We start from the raw sequence: 25,784 nt of genomic DNA, 5'->3' as shown, positions 1-25,784 counted from the left end.
CACGGGTACTCTTCTGCAAATGGTTCATCCGACAATGTGTCAATCCTCATTTCAGTGCAAATGTTCTCTTTACGGATGAGGCTTCATTCCAACGTGATCAAATTGTAAATTTTCACAATCGACATGTGTGGGCTGATGAGAATCCACATGCAATTGTGCAATCACGTCATCGACACAGATTTTCTGTGAATGTTTGGGCAGGCATTGTTGGTGATGTCTCGATTGGGCCCCATGTTCTTCCACCTACGCTCAATGGAGCACGTTATCACGATTTCATACGGGATACTCTACCTGAGCTACTAGAACACGTACAAGTACAACACAACATGTGGTTCATGCGCGATGGAGCTCCTGCACATTTCAGTCAAAGTGTTCGTATGCTTCTCAACAACAGATTCGGTGACCGACGGATTGGTAGAGGCGGACCAATTCTGTGGCCTCCACGCTCTCCTGACCTCAACCCTCTCGACTTTCATTTATGGGGGCATTTGAAAGTTCTTGTCTACGCAACCCCGGTACCAAATGTAGAGACTCTTCGTGCTCGTATTGTGGACGGCTGTGATACAATACGCCATTCTCCAGGGCTGCATCAGCACATCAGGGATTCCGTGTGACGGAGGGTGGATGCACGTATCCTCGCTAACGGAGGACATTTTGAACATTTCCTGTAACAAAGTGTTTGAAGGCACGTTGGTACATTCTGTTGCTGTGTGTTTCCATTCCATGATTAATGTGATTTGAAGAGAAGTAATAAAATGAGCTCTAACATGGAAAGTAAGCGTTTCCGGACACATGTCCACATAACATATTTTCTTTCTTTGTGTGTGAAGAATCTTTCCTGAAAGTTTGGCCATACCTTTTTGTAGCACCCTGTAAACACCCTACAATTAATGTATGTGAACACTATCTAATTTCAGGGTTGTCTAGGAAAAGTTTTTAAGAATTTTGGTATAAGTGATGTGTGGTCTCCAGGGGCTTGTTAGTGAGTTATTACGATTCATTCATTCTTGTTGCATTATCCCACATGACCTTGGTTTCTGTGAAATACACTACGTGATTAAAAGTATTGGACACCACCAAAAACGTACGTTTTTCATATTAGATGCATTGTGCTGCCAACTACAGCCAGGAACTTCATATCAGTGACCTCAGTAGTCATTAAACATCATGAGAGAGCAGAATGGGTGCTCCGTGGAACTCACAGACTTCGAACGTGGTCAGGTAATTGGGTGTCACTTGTGTCATACGTCTGTACACAAGATTTCCGCACTCCTAAACATCCCTAGGTCTACTGTTTCCGATGTGATAGTGAAGTAAAAATCTGAAGGGTCACAACAGCACAAAACCGTACAGGCCAACCTCGTCTGTTGACTGACAGACCGCCGACAGTTGAAGAGGGTTGTAATATGTAATAGGCAGACGTCTATCGTGACCATCACACAGGAATTCCAAACTGCATCAGGATCCACTGCAAGTACTATGACAGTTAGGCGTGAGGTGAGAAAACTTGGATTTCATTTTCGAGCGGCTGCTCATAAGCCACTCATCACACGGGTAAATGTCAAATGACGCCTCGCTTGGTGTAAGGAGCGTAAACATTGGATGACTGAGCAGTGAAAAAACAATGTGTGGAGTGAAGAATCACGGTACACAATATGTTGATCTGACGGCAGGGTTGGGTATGGCGAATGCCCGGTGACGTCATCTGCCAGCGTGTGTAGTGCCAACAGTAAAATTCGGCATCAGTGGTGTTATGGTGTGGTCAGGTTTTTCGTGGAGGAGGGTTGCACCCCTTGTTGTTTTGTGTGGCATTATCACAACAAAGCCCTACATTGATGTTTTAAGCACCTTCTTCCTTCCCACTGTTGAAAAGCAATTTGGGGATGGCATCTTTCAACACCATTGAGCCACTGTTCATAATGAACAGCCTGTGGTGGAGTGGTTACATGACAATAACATCCCTGTAATGGACTGTCCTGCACAAAGTCCTGACCTGAATCCTATAGCACACCTTTGGACTGTTTTGGAACGCCGACTTCATGCCAGGCCTCACCAACCGACATCGATACCTCTACTCAGTGCAGCACTGCACAAATAATGTGCTGCCATTCCCCCAGAAACTTTGCAGCACCTGACTGAATGTATGCCTGCGAGAGTGGAAGCTGTCATCAAGGCTAAGGGCAGGCCAATACCATAATGAAATCCAGCATTACCGATGGAGGGTGCCACAAACTTTTAAGTCATTTTCAGCCAGGTTTCTGGATACTTTTGACTACATAGTTTAGCTCCACTATAGTGAAATAGACCATAATTTGTAAACATCAAAACATACAAAATGAAATACAGATTAATGCAGCAGCCCTCAGACAGACGCAAATGTGGTGTGACGTGTTGGTGTCATTGCAGGAACAGCTCAGAATACAGCATAGCACCACTGTGCCGTTCTTCCATTGCACCCAAGGTTCAAATTGGGCAATTATATTCTTCTGACTCGCCGATCTTTCAAAGTGCCGCCACGCAGTTACGCGCGTCCTCTACGTGCGGCGCTTTCTGCCAGCCGTGCAGCAGCAGCGCCACCTAAGCGGCCAGCCAGCCAGAAGCCACTAGACTCGGACTCAGTTATGATTTGACTGTTAAAGTGTACACACGTCTTACTCTGTTTACTTGATCTGTGACTTTCACGTATTGCGTCTTCCTTGAAATACATTTGTTCAACTTGAAGTTATTACATATATGTAATGCTTTTAATTGGTATTGGCCAATTTCAACATTGTGGTCTTTATCGAATACTTGCATGTAAGTGGTCATAAGCCCATTTTTGTACAAAATACATGAAATCGAAAAAATAAAATATTAGGAAGAATGCCAACGCACATTCCAGTCAGTGTCGTCATGCCATGGCATATAGTTCACAGGCTGGGTGGATCACGCCTTAGCATTCTTACCAGTATTCAGTTTTTTGACGTCATGTATTTTCTACAAACAGTAGATGTATATAGACCACTTACATGCAAGTACTTGATAGTGACCATGAGGTTAAAATTGGCCAGTAACAGATAAAAGTATTACGAGGTGCATTCAGGTTCTAAGACCACCAATTTTTTTTTCCTCCGGACTGGAAAGAGATAGAAACATGCGCATTGTTTTAAAATGAGGCCGCGTTCATTGTCAATGTGTCCCAGAGATGGCAGCACCGTACGGCAGATGGAATTTTACCGCCAGCGGCGAGAATGAGAACTGTTTTAAATACTTAAAATCGCGACGTTTTCCTTACTTGAACAGCGTGCAATCATTCATTTTCTGAATTTCCGTGATGTGAAACCAATTGAAATTCATCGACAGTCGAAGGAGACATGTGGTGATGGAGTTATGGATGTGTCGAAAGTGCGTTCGTGGATGCGACAGTTTAATGAGGGCAGAACATCGTGTGACAACAAACTGAAACAACCTCGGGCTCGCACAAGCCGGTCTGACGACACGATCGAGAAAGTGGAGAGAATTGTTTTGGGGGATCACCGAATGAGTGTTGAACAGATCACCTCCAGAGTTGGCATTTCTGTGGGTTCTGTGCACACAATCCTGCACGACGACCTGAAAATGCGAAAAGTGTCATCCAGGTGGGTGCCATGAATGCTGACGGACGGCCACACGGCTGCCCATGTGGCACGTTGCCGAGCAATGTTGACGCGCAACGACAGCACGAATGGGACTTTCTTTTCGTCGGTTTTGACAATGGATGAGACGTGGATGCCATTTTTCAATCCAGAAACAAAGGACTAGTTAGCTCAATGGAAGCACACTGATTCACCGCCACCAAAAAAATTTCGGGTAGCCGCCAGTGCTGAAAAAATGATGGTGTCCATGTTCTGGGACAGCGAGGGCGTAATCCTTACCCATTGCGTTCCAAAGGGCACTACGGTAACAGGTGCATCCTACAAAAATGTTTTGAAGAAGAAATTCTCTTCCTGTACTGCAACAAAAACGTCCGGGAAGGGCTGCGCGTGTGCTGTTTCACCGAGACAACGCACCCGCACATTGAGCTAACATTATGCAACAGTTTCTTCGTGATAACAACTTTGAAGTGATTCCTCATGCTCCCTACTCACCTGACCTGGCTCCTAGTGACTTTTGGCTTTTTCCAACAATGAAAGACACTCTCCATGGCCGCACATTCACCAGCCGTGCTGCTATTGCCTCAGCGATTTTCCAGTGGTCAAAACAGACTCCTAAAGAAGCCTTCACCGCTGCCATGGCATGATGGCGTCAGCGTTGTGAAAAATGTGTACGTCTGCAGGGCGATTACGTCGAGAAGTAACGCCAGTTTCATCAATTTCAGGTGAGTAGTTCATTAGAAAAAAAATCGGAGGCCTTAGAACTTGAATGCATCTCATACATATAGTTTGTGTCTCAGCTGAAACATATCTTCATGTAAACGTTATGCGACTGATTGTTTTCCCTACTCGTATGAGTTAACTTACATTTTTACACATTTAGAGCAAGCTGCCATTCATCACATCAAACAAAAATTCCGTCCATTGATGTATCAGAGAGGATTGTGCTGCTCAGAGACGTAGACGAATGTAATGCACCCCTGTATCTATGACTGAAATGTGCAAGTTTGTTCTAGAAAGGCTGACCACCGTGCTTTGTAACATTGTATTTCAGCCAATTCTCAATGAGTGTAGAGGGAAAATACTATTGAGGATATTATTTTTCCTACAGACTTCTAGTGCGCACTTCGGAAGTTACACAATGACATTGTTTAAGACTTACATTGACACCTATTATTCTAATGAGTCAGTATAGTTATGAGGCATAATGTTAATGTCAGTGTCAAGTGCTATTGTAGGACATGATGTACAAAACTAGTACACAACACAATACATGCCGTATACTTCATATTTGTGATTTCTCTCTACAGAATTTTCATTATCTTTCAGTTTTGCATTGATACTTCAGCATTTTGATTGGTTTTCAGGGATATTTCTTTCATTTGTAATTTCAATCTATTGATTGGAAAAATTATTATCTACCTGTAATATCCTTTCCTACAGACCAGTACATTGCGCAATCACTTAAATGTTACGTTTCTCCTAAAAAGACAATAAAAACTATTTTTACTTTAAAACAAAATCCAATAATAAAAGTCTGAACGTGTGTAGGCAAATACTAAAGCCCTTAGAAAATTAGGAAATCATTAAATTAGAAAATAAAGATGAATATAGAAATGTTTGTAATTCTGTCATTACCAGGAAATGTTATAAAAATTATAATTTTAATTTTGTTAGTTAAAAATGTCTAGAGATCTGTATTAAAAATCTATTATGAAATTACCCGTATTACAGAAATCTAATCATAACTTAAGCTGTAACAAACAAGAAAGTTATGTACAGTGTCAAAAGTTATGAAAGTTATTGCAGCTGCGACTTTCACTTTAGGTTTGTCCTTAGCACACTACGTATTTGTCCAAGTCGATATGTGGGTCAGTTTTTAGCTGTGAAGGAATTCATAATTATGCCTTGCACCTGCATAAAAATTAATTAAAAGTGTGTGAGGTTAATTTGAAATAAGAAGCCAGGACCAGTTAATCCTTAGCAGCTGTCTATCTAGATCTATTAGAAACTAATTTCTATATTTCTGCACAGTTAGAGAAACATGCATTATGTGTAGCTTGTTTCAAAAATTCCATTGCCGTCTTCCTTGAGCTATCTTCCCTCATAATGTTTCTTCTAGGACATTACAAAGGAAATCATTGTGTTGTAGTGTTGACCAATCCACTCATGTCTTCTTCACTCAACTTTTTTTTCTAAATGAACTTTCTTTACCAGTTATATGCAGGACTTCCTGGTAGGTGGTTTTACCTGTTTACTTTAATAAGTGTCTCCAGCTCCATGTCTCAAATACTTCACTAGATCGCTTTCTGTTTTTGTGTATTGTATGTTTCACAGCCATGTGACTAATAACCTCAGCAGTTGAGTCCCATAGTGCTCAGAGCCTCACAGCCATGCAATGATGCACTCCAAATGCAGCTCTTAACTGTCTTTTTTTCTCACTTCTTTATTTCTGTTGTTTGAATAATTTTTTACTTTTGAATGTTGCTTTTGTCTCTCTAATTCTTTCTTTTATGTCTTCTCGGCTTCTTCCATCCCTAGTTATCTTATGTCCTAACTATGTGCAAGATCTTGTATGTTTTATTGTACAGGGCTATTAGAAAAGTATTGAAGCGATTTCAAATTCACTGTAGCTCCATTCATTGACATATGGTCACGACACACTACAGATATGTATAAATACTCATAAAGTTTTGTTCGGCTGAAGCCACACTTCAGGTTTCTGCCGCCAGAGCGCTCGAGAGCACAGTGAGACAAAATGGCGACAGGAGCCGAGAAAGCGTATGTCGTGCTTGAAATGCACTCACATCAGTCAGTCATAACAGTGCAACGACACTTCAGGACGAAGTTCAACAAAGATCCACCAACTGCTAACTCCATTCGGCGATGGTATGCACAGTTTAAAGCTTCTGGATGCCTCTGTAATGGGAAATCAACTGGTCGGCCTGCGGTGAGCGAAGAAACGGTTGAACGCGTGTGGGCAAGTTTCACGCGTAGCCCGCAGAAGTCGACGAATAAAGCAAGCAGGGAGCTAAACATACCACAGCTGACGGTTTGGAAAATCTTACGGAAAAGGCTAAAGCAGAAGCCTTACCGTTTACAATTGCTAAAAGCCCTGACACCCGATGACAAAGTCAAACGCTTTGAATTTTCGGCGCGGTTGCAACAGCTCGTGGAAGAGGATGCGTTCAGTGCGAAAGTTGTTTTCAGTGATGAAGCAACATTTTTTCTTAATGGCGAAGTGAACAGACACAATGTGCGAATCTGGGCGGTAGAGAATCCTCACGCATTTGGGCAGCAAATTCGCAATTCACCAAAAGTTAACGTGTCTTGTGCAATCTCACAGTTTAAAGTTTACGGCCCCTTTTTCTTCTGCGAAGAAAACATTACAGGACACGTGTATCTGGACATGCTGGAAAATTGGCTCATGCCACAACTGGAGACCGACAGCGCCGACTTCATCTTTCAACAGGATGGTGCTCCACCGCACTTCCATCACGATGTTCGGCATTTCTTAAACAGGAGATTGGAAAACCGATGGATCGGTCGTGGTGGAGATCACGATTAGCAATTCATGTCATGGCCTCCATGCTCTCCCGACTTAACCCCATGCGATTTCTTTCTGTGGGGTTATGTGAAAGATTCAGTGTTTAAACCTCCTCTACCGAGAAACATGCCAGAACTGCGAGCTCGCATCAACGGTGCTTTCGAACTCATTGATGGGGACATGCTGCGCCGAGTGTGGGAGGAACTTGATTATCGGCTTGATGTCTGCCGAATCACTAAAGGGGCACATATCGAACATTTGTGAATGCCTAAAAAAACTTCTGGAGTTTTTGTATGTGTGTGCAAAGCATTGTGAAAATATCTCAAACAATAAAGATATTGTAGAGCTGTGAAATCGCTTCAATCATTTGTAATAACCCTGTATTTCCTCTAATTTTAATGTTTATTTCTTCTGTTTCCTTGGAGTACATGAGTATTTCTGTATTTTACGAGTACTGTAATTCCCCCTTTAAATCATCACATGAATGACAAAACAGCAGATATCTAAATAAGTGACTAAATACCTGAAATTGCTCAATAGAGGAAAGGCCACTTTACCTAACGAGATACCAGTTTGACCCTACACAGAGTACGCAGAACAACTTGCCCCTGTTCTACTGCTAGTGTATCACAGGTCTCTGGAGGAGTAGAGCATTCCTCACGATTAGAAAAAGAGGACAGGTCATTACCATTTTCAAGAAGGATCATCTAACAGGTGCAAGAAACTATACACCTACATCTCTGTCTGACCTATGTCTTTTGTAGAATTTAGGAATACGTTTTGTGCTCACGAATTATGACATTTCTGCAGACCGGTTGATTCACCAGTAATTCTGAGGACCGCTTATGAAAGCCTTCACTGTATGACTGAAAAACTTCATTCCTGCACTCTCCACATGCGAATGCAATGGGAAGAAGCCCTAATTGTGGCAGAATGGGAAGTGCCCTCTGCCATGCATTCCTATTTAGGAATCAACAGGGGTTCTGACAATGATGGTTGCGTATAACCCAGCTCGCTCTGCTCATACGTGAGAACCAGATAGCAGCAGCTATGGGTGCCCAGGTATATACCGTGTGCCTTGACTTCCGGAAGGCATTCAACACAGTTCTACACCATCATTCAATCAACAAAATAAAAGCATGTGGAATATCAGACAAACTGTGTGACTGGATTGAGGAGTTTCTAGCAAACAGAACACAACATCTCATTGTCAGCAGAGAGAAGTCTTCGACCGACAAGTTACTTCGGGTATGCCCCAAAGGAATTTTACAGGACCATCACTTTTCACAATATACATAAATGACCCAGGAGATAATGTTGGAAGTTCCATTAGGCACGTGCTGTTGTATACAGGGAAGTCACAATGCCAAAAAATTGTAGTTAAATGTAGGAAGACCTACAGACAACTCATACTTTGTGCAGGGAGTGGCAATTGAGTGTCAACATAAACAAATATAATATATTGTACATACATAGACAGAAAGATGTTTTATAGTACAATTACGAAATTGTAGGACAGTCACTGGAAGCAATTACTTCCATAAAATATCTACGAGAATGAAATGACACAATTTCAGAGACTTTAATGTTTATGTATTTTATGTATATACACACCAGGCCATTAAAATTACTACACCAAGAAGAAATACAGATGATAAACGGGTATTCATTCGAGCAATATATTATACTAAAACTGACTGTGATTACATTTTCACACAATTTGCATGCATAGATCCTGAGAAATCAGTACCCAGAATATCCACCTCTGGCTGTAATAACGGTCTTGATACGCCTGGGCATTGAGTCAAACAGAGCTTGGATGGCGTGTACAGGTACAGCTGCCCATGCAGCTTCAACACAATTGCACAGTTCATCAAGAGTAGTCGCTGGCGTATTGTGACGAGCCAGTTGCTCGATCACCACTGACCAGGTGTTTCCGATTGGTGAGAGATCTGGAGAATGTGCTGGCCAGGGCAGCAGTCGAACATTTTCTGTATCCAGAAAGGCCCGTACAGGACCTGTAACATGCGGTCGTGCATTATCCTGCCGAAACGTAGCGTTTGGCAGGGATCGAATGAAGGGTAGAGCCGCGGGTCATAACACATCTGAAATGTACTGTCCACTGTTCAAAGTGCCGTCAATGCGAACAAGAGGTGACTGAGACGTGTAACCAATGGCACCCCATAACATCACGCCAGGTGATACGCCAGTATGGCAATGACGAACACACGCTTCCAATGTGCGTTCGCCGCAATGTCGCCAAACATGGATGGGACCATTGTGATGCTGTAAACAGAACCCGGATTCATCCGAAAAAATGACGTTTTGCCATTCGTGCACCCAGGTTCGTCGTCGAGTACACCATTGCAGGCGCTCGTGTCTGTGATGCAGCGTCAAGGCTAACCGCAGCCACGGTCTCCGAGCTGATAGTCCGTGCTGCTGCAAACGTCGTCGAACTGTTCATGCAGATGGTTGTTGTCTTGCAAACGTCCCCATCTGTTGACTCAGGGATCGAGACGTGGGTGCACTATGCATTACAGCCGTGCAGATAAGATGCCCGTCATCTCGACTGCTAGTTATACGAGGCCGTCGGGAACCAGCACGGCGTTCCGTATTACCCTCCTAAACCCACCGATTCCATATTCTGCTAACAGTCATCGGATCTCGATCAACGCGAGCAGCAATGTCGCAATGCAATGAACCGCAATCGCAATAGGCTACAATCTGACGTTTATCAAAGTTGGAATCGTGTTGGAACCCATTTCTCCTCCTTACACGAGGCATCACAAAAACGTTTCACCAGGCAACGCCGGTCAACTACTGTTTGTCTATGAGAAATCGGTTGGAAACTTTCCTCATGTCAGCACATTGTAGGTGTCGCCACCGGCGCCAACCTTGTGTGAATGCTCTGCAAAAGGTAATCGTTTGCATATCACAGCATCTTCTACCTGTCAGTTAAATTTCGCATCTGTAGCACGTCATCTTCGTGGTGTAGCAATTTTAATGGACAGCAGTGTGGACTGAAGCGGTGAGGGCAAATTTGTACACAGTTTGGCTGGATCCCCCACTTGTGTTTGATGCAGAGGTGCTATTCCAGAACATGGAGAGCCTCAGCAATTCTGTTCATGTGTAAGGGGGAATTCAAAGTAGACATGGGAGGCAGTAAGAATTTGGATCAAGGAGGGAGGCGTACCAAGGTTATCTGTGCAGCTGTGTGAACCGCTGCACTGAGGTGTCTTAGTGGCTGACGCATATGCCCAATAAGCAGGAGAGCGGGGTTCGATTCCTGGGCTCGGCACAAGTTTTCACTCACTGCTTCAATCTATATACATATGTGTACGAAGTGATCTGAAGTGGAACAACTGCATAAAATTAGCCACAATTAAGGCAGATGCCAAATAGATTTGGAAGAATTCTGAGAAAATGTAGTTCACTCAGAAAGGAGAGAGCACACAAAAAACTTGTTCAACCAACACTTGAACACTTCTCCTCCGCCTCCGATTCATATCAGATACACTCTCTCCTCCACCTGCCGGCAAAACCACGTCCAACTTGTGCAAATTGCAATGCTGACCACCTAGCCTGTGTCTGGACTGAAGTCCTATGCCACAGGACACGAAGGATCAAGGTTACCCAGTAAAATTGTAAGAAAATGAAACACGTACAGCCGATCTTATGATGCCATTTATCTACATCTACATCTACATCCATACTCCGCAAGCCACCTGACGGTGTGTGGCGGAGGGTACCTTGAGTACCTCTATCGGTTCTCCCTTCTATTCCAGTCTCATATTGTTCGTGGAAAGAAGAATTGTCGCTATGCCTCTGTGTGGGCTCTAATCTCTCTGATTTTATCCTCACGGTCTCTTCGCGAGATATACGTAGGAGGGAGCAATATACTGCTTGACTCTTCGGTGAAGGTATGTTCTCGAAACTTTGACAAAAGCCCGTACCGAGCTACTGAGCGTCTCTCCTGCAGAGTCTTCCACTGGAGTTTATCTATCATCTCCGTAACGCTTTCGCGATTACTAAATGATCCTGTAACGAAGTGCGCTGCTCTCCGTTGGATCTTCTCTATATCTTCTATCAACCCTATCTGGTATGGATCCCACACTACTGAGCAGTATTCAAGCAGTGGGCGAACAAGCGTACTGTAACCTACTTCCTTTGTTTTCGGATTGCATTTCCTTAGGATTCTTCCAATCAATCTCAGTCTGTCATCTGCTTTACCGACTATCAGCATTATATGATCATTCCATTTTAAATCACTCCTAATGCGTACTCCCAGATAATTTATGGTATTAACTGCTTCCAGTTGCTGACCTGCTATTTTGTAGCTAAATAATAAAGGATCTATCTTTCTGTGTATTCGCAGCACATTACACTTGTCTACATTGAGATTGAATTGCCATTCCCTGCACCATGCGTCAATTCGCTGCAGATCCTCCTGCATTTCAGTACAATTTTTCATTGTTACAACCTCTCGATACACCACAGCATCATCCGCAAAAAGCCTCAGTGAACTTCCGATGTCATCCACCAGGTCATTTAAGTATATTGTGAATAGCAACGGTCCTATGACACTCCCCTGCGGCACATCCAAAATCACTCTTACTTCGGAAGACTTCTCTCCATTGAGAATGACATGCAGCGTCCTGTTATCTAGGAATTCCTCATACAGCTATCAGTTTGGGCCCTTCGATACACGATCCTCAGGCCTCAGCTGATGCTGAAGGCATTAATACCATTGGTATACACCAGGGCCGGCCAGAAATTCTGCACGCGTGCGGTGCTGCTGCACATGTGCAACTTCCGGGTCACAGCGTGCACGCCGCAGCCGTCAGCGTTCATGTAGTGCATGTTTCTACGCACAGATGTCGCTCCTCTGTTACACAAGTGTGTTATCGACACCTCGTATGTATATCACAACCTGGGCTGTATCTGTAAGAACTGTTGCTTCATCGAGCGCAACAGAGAAACAACAAAGTATTTAGCCTTATTTACTAGCTGCCTGTGCAGATCGCCGGCCATAGCACTGATACGTCTTGTCACTGTTTGTTTGAACAGACTGATTTCTTGAAACCTGCTGACGTTCGTGGGACACACAAGTTCGGCAGCATCAATCAGACACCCTTCCACAAACTCCCCTTCGCAAAAGCGTTTCCCAGATTGTGCAATTCTTAATGCGATTTTAAAACGTGCTCGCAGTGAAGATTTAGTATGGTTGTCATTCTGGAAAATTGAAAACAGTACATTGTATAGCGTACAGTAAAACAGACATAAATGTAACACAAGAAACTAACAGTTCAAGAAGTATCAGTTACTTTGATGTACAGTAAAATCGAGTTGATGTGCCTCATCCATTTTCTGAAGGACATTTAATTTTGCTTGCCGTTCCTCTCTGTTGAGTACACTACACTTGTCTTTGTGATATGTCTTTCAATTGAAAACTTACGCTGGACGCCTATTATTCGGCGGCACAGCAAACACTCTGAGTTTTCACCAACAGCTACGAAAAAGAATTCAGTTCCCAGTCATTTTTAAACGACTGAGAACATAGATCTCCCGTCCTTTGCTTTTTCACAGTACTTGCCATTTCTCAGTACTTCTCTGTTAAGGTTACGGTCACCAGGGGTAAACGAGACTGGATATGTTGCGCTCTTGCTTGTACCACAGGGAAGTGAAGCTGCCGCCGTTCATTTAGGTGTGTAATAACAGATGTCGCTGTCGCACACGTGCGCACATGTACAGCACTTACGCACGTCTGCACACTGTGCAGCGTTTGGCCGGCCCCCGTGTACACGATGCATCAGCAGCTAACATAACTACGCTGAAGTGCCAAAAACACTGGTATGGGCATGCGTATTCGAATAGGGAGATACACTATGTGATTGAAAGTATATGGATGCCTGGCTGAAAATGACTTAACCACTGCCTGGCATTCTCCATTAGTAATGCTGGAATTCAATATGGTGTTGGCCCACCCTTAGCCTTGATGACAGCTTCCACTCTCGCAGGCACACATTCAGTCAGGTGCTGCAAAGTATCTGGGGGAATGGCAGCCCATTATTCATGGAGTGCTGCACTGAGGAGAGGTACTGATGTCGGTCACGTGGCTTGGCATGAAGTCGATGTTCCAAAACATCCCAAAGGTGTTCTATAGGATTCAGATCAGGACTCTGTACAGGTCAGTCCATTACAGGGATGTTATTGTCGTACAACCACTCTGCCACAGGCCGTGCATTATCAACAGGTGCTCGATAGTGTTGAGAGATGCAATCACCACCCCAGAATTGCTCTTACACAGTGGGAAGCAAGGTGCTTAATACATCATTGTAGGCCAGTGCTGTGATAGTACTATGCGAAACAACAAGAGGTGCAAGCCCCCTCCATGAAAAACATGAGTACACCATAACACCATCGCTTCCAAAATTTACTGCTGACACTACACATGCTGGCAGATGACATTCACTGGGCATTCGCCATACCCACACCCCGGCACCATATCACCATATTGTTTACCATGATTTGTCACTCCACAGGCAAATCATTGAGTAAAACTGAGGTGGTACAAGGTGTTGCCCAGGGAAGCGTCCTGGGACCTCTGCTGTTCCTGATCTATATAAATGACCTGGGTGACAATCTGAGCAGTTCTCTTGGGTTGTTAGCGGATGATGCTGTAATTTACCGTCTAGTAAGGTCATCCGAAGACCAGCATCAGTTGCAAAGCGATTTAGAAAAGATTGCTGTATGGTGTGGCAGGTGGCAGTTGACGCTAAATAACGAAGAGTGTGAGGTGATCCACACGAGTTCCAAAAGAAATCCGTCGGAATTCGATTACTCGATAAATAGTACAATTCTCGAGGCTGTCAATTCAACTAAGTGCCTGGGTGTTAAAATTACTAACAACTTCAGTTGGAAAGACCACATAGATAATATTGTGGGGAAGGCGAGCGAAAGGTTGCGTTTCATTGGCAGGACGCTTGGAAGATGCAACAAGTCCACTAAAGAGACAGCTTACACTACACTCGTTCGTCCTTTGTTAGAATATTTCTGCGCGGTGTGGGATCCTTACCAGGTGGGATTGACGGAGAACATCGAAAGGGTGCAAAAAAGGGCAGCTCGTTTTGTATTATCACGTAATAGGGGACAGAGTGTGGCAGATATGATATGCGAGTTGGGATGGAAGTCATTAAAACAAAGACGTTTTTCATCGCGGCGAGATCTATTTACGAAATTTCAGTCACAAACTTTCTCTTCCGAATGTGAAAATATTCTGTTGAGCCCAACCTGCATAGGTAGGAATGATCATCAAAATAAAATAAGAGAAATCAGACCTCGAACAGAAAGGTTTAGGTGTTCGTTTTTCCCGTGTGCTGTTCGGGAGTGGAATGGTAGAGAGATAGTGTGATTGTGGTTCGATGAACCCCCTGTCAAGCACTTAAATGTGAATTGCAGAGTAATCGTGTAGATGTAGACACAACGTTTTTACTCTGTTCAATCGTCCTATGTTTTCGCTCCTTACACCAAGCGAGGCGTCGTTTGGCATTTACCGGCATGATGTGTGGCTTATGAGGAGGCGGTCGCCTTGAAATCCAAGTTTTCTGACCTCCCGCCTAACTGACATGGTACTTGCAGTGGACCCTGATGCAGTTTGGAATTCCTGTGTGATGGTCTCAATAGATTACACATTACGACCCTCTTCATCTGTCGGCGGCCTCTGTCAGTCAACAGATGAGGTCGGCCTGTACGCTTTTCTGTTGTACGTGTCCCTTCACATTTCCACTTCAGTATCACATCACAAACAGTGGATCTAGGGATGTTTAGGAGTGTGGAAAATTCATGTACAGAAATATGACACAAGTGATGCCCAATCATGTGATCACGTTCAAAGTCCATGAGTTCTGCAGAGCACTCCATTCTGCTCTGCTATCTCATGATGTCTAGTGAGTACCAAGGTTGATGATATGGAGTACATGGCAGTAGGTGGCAGCACAATGCAACTAATATGAAAAACATGTTTTTGGGGATGCTTTTGATCACATAGTGTAGGTCCAATAGAAGAAACAGAGAAGAACCAAACAAAGAGTAGTGTGTTTTATTGCAGGTTCATTTAGTAGGCATGAAAGTGTCATGGAGATGCTCACTCAACTCCAGCAGCAGATGCTGGAGGAGTGGTGCTCTGGATCATCGTGAGGTTTGTTGTAGAAATTCAGAGAGATATGTCTCTAGGTACTGGGAGATGAAGAAGCTTGCACAGGATAGAGTAGCATGGAGAGCTGCATCAAACCAGTCTCAGGACTGAAGACCACAACAACAACAACAACAATGTCTCTAGAAGATTAAACAAATACATTGCTCTTTCCTACATACACCTCACAAATAAAACACCAAGGTAAAGTAAGAGATATTCAAGCCCACACAGAAGCTTATCAGCAATCATTCTTCCTACGAACAAAGCAGGATTGGAACAGCAAAAGGACGAAGTGACACGGTACAGAAAGTACTCTCCATCACACACTGTAAAAGGGCTTGTGGAGTACAGATGTGGATATACATGTAGATGCTGAAGTAATGAGTTTTTATTATTGATTTAACAATGTCCAATTCATTGCTGGCATACAGTGATTTTTTGTGTTAATCTGACAAGTCGGCCACCTGCCGAATCAATTTTATGAAAACATCTAAATTTTGGTCCTGTTTTAACAGAGTAGGGTTATACTAGAAAGGTGCCAGCATTCTCAAAAATGTTAGAAAAAGTAATGTACAGGCAGCTTCTCAACCATCTGACCACAAATAACATATTATCAAGAACACAGTTTGGATTTCTGAAGCGTTCTGATAGCAAGAAGGCTATTTACACATACAGTGAAAACATACTTAATTCATTAAATAACAAGTTACAAGCAGCAGGTATTTTCTGTGATTTGTCAAAGGCATTCGATTGTGTGAACCACAACATCCTTTTAAATAAATTAAAATTCTATGGTGTCACGGGCAGTGCTGCAAAATGGTTCAAGTCGTACCTCGCTAACAGGAAACAAAGGGTGTCAATGCAAGGGACTGGTGAATTAAGTCGTCATCATCAGAATGGGAAGAAATTACATGTGGTGTCCCACAAGGATCCATCTTAGGGCCATTGCTTTTTCTTGTGTACATTAATGATGTCTCATCAGTTACACTGCCAGAGGCAGAGCTCGTTTTGTTTGCAATAAATAAGTATGTCGAGTGTAGTTCTAGAAAGATCTGCTAATGATATTTTCATGGATATTAATAAATGGTTTAAAGCCAAGTCACTGACGTTAGACTTCGAAAAGACTCACTATATGCAATTCAGGACCTGTAAGAGGTTTCCACCCAGCATATATGTAAAGTATGAAGAAGAGCAGATAGAAGAGGTTGACAGTCTTAAATTCCTGGGATTACAACTCGATAATAAATTCAGTTGGGAGGAGCACACCACAGAACTGCAGAAACGCCTTAACAAATCTGTATTTGCAATTCGAGTGTTAGCAGACATAGGCAACATAGAAATGAAAAAGCTTGCATACTTTGCCTACTTTCATTCCATAATGTCATACGGTACAATATTTTAGGGTACCTCTTCAAAGTCAAACAAAAGTTTTCAGAGTCCAAAAGCGTGTAATAAGTATTATTTGTGGAGTAAATTAACGGACTTCCTGTAGAAACCTCTTCAGAGAACTGGGTATACTAACTACTGCCTCTCAGTATATTTACTCCTTAATGAAATTTGCCCTAAATAATATATCTCTTTTTTTCCAACAAACAGCTCAGTTCATACGTACAATACCAGGAACAAAAATGATCTGCACAAGGAGTTCAAATCACTTACTTTAGTTCAAAAAGGGGTCCACTACTCAGGAACACTCATCTTCAATAATTTGCCAGCAAACAAAAAAAATTTAGTTACAAATAAAGATCAGTTTAAAAGGAGCCTGAAAGACTTACTAGTGGCCAACTCCTTCCACTCCATTGACAAATTTTTTTAATAGAAACAAATGATGTATTGTATATATTCATACTATTAGTATTTACTATTAGTATTCTTATTTCAGCTTTTTTTAAAAATCATCATCATCATCATCATCAGTGTTCTGCCTAAAGGCAGGTTTTCACATGGTAGTTCTCCAGGCTGTCCTGTCTTCTGCCACCCTCTTCAGGTCTGCATAATTTCCTCTTCCCTTTATGTCGTCTATCACCTTGAATCTCCTTCTTTCTCTCAGTCTTCTCCCACAAACCAATCCTTCCAAAGCATCTACTAGCAAGCACTCCCTTCTCAATGAATGTCCCAACCAGTTCTTTTTCCTTTCTCTTACAACCTTCAGCAGACATCTTCTCTCACCAACCCTTTCCAATAAACTTTCATTACTCATTCTTTCCATCCAACTTATTCTCTCCATTCTCTTCCACATCCACATCTCAAATTCTTCTAACCTTTTTTCATCCTCTCGTCTCAGTGTCCATGTTTCTGCCCCATATAGTGCCACACTCCAGACAAAACATTTGCCAAGCCTTTTCCTTAGTCCTTTATCTAATTTGCCACATAAGAGTCTCCTCTTTCTGTTGAATGCCTCCTTCGCTATGACAATTCGAGTTTTCACCTCCTGGTGACATCTCAAGTCTTCAGTTATTGTGCTACCAAGATATTTAAATTGGCTTACTTGACTAATGGTAGATTGTCCTATTTTAATATTGGACAGTCTGCGTCTTGTACTGATGACCATACTCTTTGTTTTTGCTGTGTTTATTTGCATCCCATATTCCACACAAGCTTCATTCAGATCTTTGAGCACGTTATTCACTGTCCACTCACTTTCTGCCACTAATGCCACGTCATCAGCAAATCTTACACATTCTATTCTCTTTCCACCAATACATATTCCTCTTTTCCCATCTAAACTTTTCACAATAATCTCTTCAAGGTATACGTTAAACAACAGTGGGGAAAGGCAACAACCTTGTCTAACACCTCGACCAATGCTGCTTCCATCTGACATTTCATTTCCAATCATTATCCTTACTTTCTGGTGTAAATATAGATTCTGTATCAGTCATCTCTCTTTCCAATCTACTCCTTTCCTCTCCACGATATCCATCAGCTTGTTCCACTGAACTCTGTCAAAAGCCTTTTCTAAATCTATAAAGACAGCAAAGATTTCTCTACCCTTTGCCATATATCTTTCCCCTATAGTTCAAGGTGGAGGTTACCATGAGAAAAAGATTAAATAATCAACAAAAGGATAACGTTCTACGAGTCGGGGCGTGGAATGTCAGAAGCCTGACCGTGGTAGGGAAACTAGAAAATCTGAAAAGGGAAATGCAAAGGCTCAATCTAGATATAGTAGGGGTCAGTGAAGTGAAGTGGAAGGAAGACACTTTCATAGGATTTGTCGACCTGGAAAAAGCGTTCGACAATATAAAATGGTGCAAGCTGTTCGAGATTCTGAAAAAAGTAGGGGTAAGCTATAGGGAGAGACGGGTCATATACAATATGTACAACAACCAAGAGGGAATAATAAGACTGGATGATCAAGAACGAAGTGCTCGTGTTAAGAAGGGTGTAAGACAAGGCTGTAGCCTTTCGCCCCTACTCTTCAATCTGTACATCGAGGAAGCAATGATGGATATAAAAGAAAGGTTCAAGAGTGGAATTAAAATACAAGGTGAAAGGATATCAATGATAGGATTCGCTGATGACATTGCTATCCTGAGTCAAAGTGAAGAAGAATTAAATGATCTGCTGAACGGAATGAACAGTCTAATGAGTACACAGTACGGTTTGAGAGTAAATTGGAGAAAGATGAAGGTAATGAGAAGTAGTAGAAATGAGAACAGCGAGAAACTTAACATCAGGATTGATGGTCACGAAGTCAATGAAGTTAAGGAATTCTGCTACCTAGGCAGTAAAATAACCAATGACGGATGGAGCAAGGAGGACATCAAAAGCAGACTCGCTATGGCAAAAAAGGCATTTCTGGCCAAGAGAAGTCTACTAATATCAAATACCGGCCTTAATTTGAGGAAGAAATTTCTGAGGATGTATGTCTGGTGTACAGCATTGTATGGTAGTGAAACATGGACTGTGGGAAAACCGGAACAGAAGAGAATCGAAGCATTTGAGATGTGGTGCTATAGAGGAATGTTGAAAATTAGGTGGACTGATAAGGTAAGGAATGAGGAGGTTCTACACAGAATCGGAGAGGAAAGGAATATGTGGGAAACACTGATAAGGAGAAGGGACAGGATGATAGGACGTCTGCTAAGACATGAGGGAATGACTTCCATGGTACTAGAGGGAGCTGTAGATGGCAAAAACTGTAGAGGAAGACAGAGATTGGAATACGAGAAGCAAATAATTGAGGACGTAGGTTGCAAGTGCTACTCTGAGATGAAGAGGTTAGCACAGGAAAGGAATTCATGGCGGGCCGCATCAAAGCAGTCAGTAGACTGATGACCAAAAAAAAAAAAAAAAATTAAGAGATGCAGACTGTCTGTCAGAGTACGTACCTGTCTTAGGAGTGGGGGGCAGATTCACACCGGGTTCAGGTCTCTGTGCTTTACCGGGAGCCTTCACCGGCGAACCTCCTCTCGCAGCTGCCAGCTCCGCAGGGCTCGACGCCTTCCCCTGTGGCACGGGATCTTCTCGGGACACCGCTGCAGTGCGACCTGGTGCGACGGCGTCCTTCCTCGGAGTCACGGAGGGCTTCACCGCGGGGACCGCCGGCCGGGGCCCCGGTCGCCGTCCGGCCGGGGAGCCGGCAGCCCCATCCGGCCTGTCGCGGCCACCTGCCGGTCTCGAGGTGTCGCCGGCTCTGTCGGTGGCGGCGCTGCCGTTTTGCTGGGGCCGCGTCACGGGAACACTCTTCGTGTCAGCTCTGGGACCCCGCTGCCCGGAGACGAGCTTCTCGACGGAGCGGGGGCTGAGCGAGATGAAGACGCGGGCCGACTTCGGCGGAGATGACGGGTCTGCCGCTCCCCCGTCACCTGCTGTCGGAGGCTTCGGTGTTTCTGCTGCCGCTGGCTCTGTCTCGGCCACCCACAATACTCGTTTGGTGACCTGTAATAAAATGTGGCACGTAGGGTTCTAGTTTTCTGCAGGCGTAACACATCAGCTGTGTGAGTTAACCCTTTATTACACAGTTAGAAGTTAAAATATATTTTTTTGTATTTCAAATTGTTCAAAGATATTAACGATGTAGGAGACAATCTGAGTAGCCGTCTCAGATTGTTTGCAGATGATGCTGTCAAAAAATGGTTCAAATGGCTCTGAGCACCATGGGACTCAACTGCTGAGGGCATTAGTCCCCTAGAACTTAGAACTAGTTAAACCTAACCTAACCTAAGGACATCACACACATCCATGCACGAGGCAGGATTCGAACCTGCGACCGTAGCGGTCCCGCGGTTCCGGACTGCAGCGCCTCGAACTGCACGGCCACTTCGGCCGGCTGATGCTGTTAAGTCATCAGATGACCAAAACGAATTGCAAAATGTTTTAAATAACATATCTGTATGGTGCAAAAAGTGCCAATTGACCCTCAATAAAGAAAAGTGTGAAGTTATTCACACGAGTACTAAAAGTAATCCACTACATTTCGATTACGCGATAAGTCACACAAATCTGACGGCTGTAAATTCAACTAAATACTTTGAGATTACAATTATAAATCACCTAAATTGGGACGATCACATAGATAATGTTGTGGGCAGAGGAAACCAAAGACTGTGATTTACTGGCAGAACACTTAGAAGGTGCAACAGGTCTAGTAAAGAGACTGATTACACCACGCTTCTCCGCCCTATTCTGGAGTTTTGCTGTGCGGTGTGGGATCCGCACCAGGTGGGACTGACGGATGACATCGAAAAAGGACAAAGAAGGGCAGCTCGTTTTGTATTATCGCGAAATAGGGGAGATAGTACCACAAACATGATACGTAAATTGGAGTGGCAATCATTAAAACATAGGCGTTTTTTGTTGCGACGGGATCTTCTCATGAGATTTCAATCACCAGTTTTCTCCTCCGATTGCGAAAACATTCTGTTGCCACCCACCTGCATAGGGAGAAATGATCATCACGATAAAATAAGAGAAATCAGGGCTCGCACAGAAAAATTTAAGTGCTCGTTTCCCCTCACACCGTTCGAGAGTGGAACGGTAGAGAGACAGCATGAAGGTGGTTCACTGAACCCTCTGCCAGGCAATTGTGAATAGCAGAGTAATCACGTAGATGTATATGTCAGGAAAAATGTTGAAAAAAATAAGATGTTTTTAATTCAGAAAAAAAATTTATGTTTATTCAGTTTGTATTTATGCAAAACTGTGGGAAACTTATCATATACACTCATAAGTGACACTTTGCACATATGCAAAACCGTGTGAAGTTTTTCACACAAAAAGGTTATTAAGTGTAAAAAATATTTTTTCATGTCAAATTAACAACAGATATGAAAGAATTAATGACATATTCAAAAATTAATGAAAGACACATGTCTTAAACACTATGGAATGCAAGAAAGCAGTTTTTGTCAGTGACACTTTGCAAAAGCTTGTAGTGCCTGTGCATCAGCAACAGCTTCATTCTCATCATCCTTCAAACAATAATTATTTGAATTATATGTATTAACTACAGTAGCCTCAGAATCGCTATCACTATCTGCAGATCCCAGATAATTTACGTTTACTGTCGGGTCTTCATCAGAATCGTCAAAATCTAACTCATCTTCACTGCCAGAAGGGCAGTCTAGGGCCACGAATTCTTCATACGTCGTCGCCCATTGTCGAAATACGAGAATGACTCCATTGCAGCACTCGTACTATCATGATAAACTAGAAAAAAGCAGAAAGAAGGAAACACTACGTTCTCATCGTTCGATTGTGGATAGAAGTGTTATTACGCACTACTGCACATATGCAAACGAAATTGATTTGTATACTACTTACATATTTATTAGCAGAAATACAAGATGAACGGAGCAGAATACTCTCCAAAGTTCGTAGAAGCACTACAAATTTTTTGCATTCACGTGTTTTTCTATTCAACTACTAACAATCACCGCCGAAAGAGAGCAATGTCAGCCTGACTTACGAGGTGCATTCAATTTCTAAGGCCTCCGATTTTTTTTCTAATTAACTACTCACCGGAAATCGATGAAACTGGCGTTACTTCTCGACGTAATCGCCCTGCAGACGTACTCATTTTTCACAACGCTGACGCCACGATTCCATGGCAGCGGCGAAGGCTTCTTTAGGAGTCTGTTTTGACCACTGGAAAATCGCTGAGGCAATAGCAGCACGGCTGGTGAATGTGCGGCCACGGAGAGTGTCTTTTATTGTTGGAAAAAGCCAAAAGTCACTAGGAGCTAGGTCAGGTGAGTAGGGAGAACGAGGAATCACTTCAAAGTTGTTATCACGAAGAAACTGTTGCGTAACGTTAGCTCGATGTGCGGGTGCGTTGTCTCGGTGAAACAGCACACGCGCAGCCCTTCCCGGACGTTTTTGTTGCAGTGCAGGAAGGAATTTCTTCTTCAAAACATTTTTGTAGGATGCACCTGTTACCGTAGTGCCCTTTGGAATGCAATGGGTAAGGATTACGCCCTCGTTGTCCCAGAACATGGACTCCATTTTTTCAGCACTGGCGGTTACCCGAAATTTTTTTGGTGGCGGTGAATCTGTGTGCTTCCATTGAGCTGACTGGCGCTTCGTTTCTGGATTGAAAAATGGCATCCGCGTCTCATCCATTGTCACAACCGACGAAAAGAAAGTCCCATTCGTGTTGTCGTTGCACGTCAACATTGCTCAGCAACTTGCCACACGGGCAGCCGTGTGGTCGTCCGTCAGCATTCGTGGCACCCACCTGGATGACACTTTTCGCATTTTCAGGTCGTCATGCCGGATTGTGTGCACAGAACCCACAGAAATGCCAACTCTGGAGGCGATCTGTTCAACAGTCATTCGGCGATCCCCCAAAACAATTCTCTCCACTTTCTCGATCGTGTCGTCATACCGGCTTGTGCGAGCCCGAGGTTGTTTCGGTTTGTTGTCACACGATGTTCTGCCTTCATTAAACTGTCACACCCACGAACGCACTTTCGACACATCCATAACTCCTTCACCACATGTCTCCTTCGACTGTCGATGAATTTCAATTGGTTTCACACCAGGCAAATTCAGAAAACGAATGATTGCACGCTGTTCAAGTAAGGAAAACGTCGCCATTTTAAGTATTTAAAACAGTTCTCATTCTCGCCGCTGGATGTAAAATTCCATCTGCCGTACGGTGCTGCCATCTCTGGGACGTATTGACAATGAGCGCGGCCTCATTTTAAAACAATGCGCATGTTTCTATCTCTTTCCAGTCCGGAGAAAAAAAATCAGAGGCCTTAGAATTTGAATGCACCTCGTACAATGCTACTCACAGCAACACACAGTGTCGCATCATACACCCAGTAGCGCCTTCTAGTGGCAGAATCTTATCAGTTACCATCATAATACAACATAGCACATCAGCAAAGCAGTTTCAAGCGTTAAACTTCAAGAACAACAGCGAAAAGAGAGTTGAAACTTTGCTTTGCACATCTGTAAAGCAATGCAGTGAAGGGTTAAGTGTGAGGAATCCGTTTCCTAGACTGTCAAAAATGTGTGACACACTGTATCCTTGTCAGCGGAGATTAGACGTAACACATTAGCTATGTGGGTCATGTGTGAGCAATCTGTTTCCTAGAGTGTCAAAAATGTGTGATGTGCAGTATCCTTGTTAGCAGAGATTTTTGTATAATTCTGTTGAACTTGCTGCCATTTACATAAATGTGAGATCAACTCGACCACTCTGTCTATTCAAAACTGACTGCTTCAGATGGAATCTCCTTTGTAAAGTGTAACCTAAAATGTTCACAAAGTAAAATTTGCCTGCAGTTGCTGCTACATAATGTTCACTGAAATTGTCCATTCCTTTCCATACAAATCTTTTTACTTGATCAGTTTTCCCCATTTCTTTCAAGTTTTTGTATTTGGTTTGTCTTTTAGAAATGATCATCTTTACTAAAATATGTTGGAAGCCATAACCACCTCTTACTTGTACTAATATAATAAGTATTGTTGGGGACACCTTCAATTAATCAGTACTGCAAAGCCTGATACAAGAATGCTGCTAATGTTAACTCTGATACTGTTCTACAAAAGTCTTTTGAGTCAGTTGTATTTAAGGGAAATACAAGGACAAAATACCACAGTTCTTATAACTAGATTTACTTAAAAGGCAATGTTTTGATTACTATTAAGATACAGTGATAACTCTCACAATACTTTGCCTACACAAAATCTAATTTCAGTTTCATAATCCTGTGGTCAAATGTAATTATTTGATGAACAGAATGTTACTGTACTGTATGATTTTTATTTTTCTAGTGAACATTATTTTGTTAGCCCTCCCACTGCCTTTCAATCAATGTATTACAAACATGATTTGCATTCAAAGAGAACTGCCTATTTGTGAGTGACTGTGAATGTCATTTAGGTGCACTGAATTAGCCATACAATTCACCATCAGCAAAACTTAAAATTCTGTGGAAGTTATTTCGAATCAAAAGACGGACCGTAATTGTAACATATAACTCGGTCGGTGACGTCACGAGTGTCCGGAATTGATCCATCAGCTGGATGCAGCAGTATTGGCACGATTTCGGTGGGAGTAACAAGCAAACACTTCGACAATCACAGAGGTGTACAGTTTTCAATATGTCACTGCAGTGTTTTTGCCATGTGCAAAGTTGGCAACACTGATGTGACGAGATGTTCGTTATGTGTAAAGTTTAAAAAAAACTCAGACATAACATCCAGCATAGCCCTGCAATCCTTGACAAACAGTAACCACAAGACAAGTATAAATAAATATATCGATGGGAGTTGTGGATTTGGGAATCTTACAGTACTAGAGAGGAGTCATATCAACTACATTTCCCAAAAAATATCAAGACTGTGTAACTGACCAATTCTCTTCTTCTAGTTTCTTGCAATAATAATCACAAAACATTCCAAAAAGCAGTCACCAGTTCTGAACGCTGAGAGACTTCATCGAGTGGCCTTCACCGGACTACACAGAAGCACACACTGTAACACTGATGTAAGGAAGCCATTGCATTGTCAACATAAGTACAAGTAAAAGCTACAGGAAGAAGATGCTGTGATATGCAAATGATCAGCTTTTCAGAACATTCAACAAGGTTGGCGCCGGTGGCGACACCTACAACGTGCTGACATGAGGAAAGTTTCCAACAGATTTCTCATACACAAACAGCAGTTGACCGGAGTTGCTTGGTGAAATATTGTTATGATGCCTCGTGTAAGGTGGAGAAATGTGTACCATCACGTTTCCGACTTTGATAAAGGTCAGATTGTAGCCTGTCGCGATAGCGGTTTATCGTATCGCGACATTGCTGCTCGCGTCGGTTGAGACCTAATGACTGTTAGCAGAATATGGAATCGGTGGGTTCAGGACAGTAATAAGGATGCCGTGCTGGATCTCAATGGCCTCGTATCACTAGCAGTCGAGATGACAGGCATCTCATCCACATGGCTGTAACGGATCGTGCAGCCACGTCTCGATCCC

At 42.9% G+C, this 25,784-nt stretch overlaps 1 protein-coding gene across 1 annotated transcript in view; it reads right to left on the bottom strand.

Annotated features, from left to right (window-relative positions):
* LOC126108163 (treacle protein-like) overlaps positions 1 to 25,784 on the bottom strand; it is a 642,834-nt gene that overhangs the window by 48,569 nt on the left and 568,481 nt on the right. Inside the window, exon 6 of the mRNA XM_049913406.1 lies at positions 19,687 to 20,236. Coding sequence (XP_049769363.1) covers positions 19,687 to 20,236 — 550 coding nt within the window. The remainder of the gene's footprint in view (positions 1 to 19,686; positions 20,237 to 25,784) is intronic.

The sequence above is a fragment of the Schistocerca cancellata genome, chromosome 11 (genome assembly GCF_023864275.1).
Source record: "Schistocerca cancellata isolate TAMUIC-IGC-003103 chromosome 11, iqSchCanc2.1, whole genome shotgun sequence".
NCBI classification, from domain to species: domain Eukaryota; kingdom Metazoa; phylum Arthropoda; class Insecta; order Orthoptera; family Acrididae; genus Schistocerca; species Schistocerca cancellata.
The sequence above is the reverse complement of the archived record's forward strand: the minus strand, read 5'-3'. Positions and strand labels throughout refer to the sequence as shown.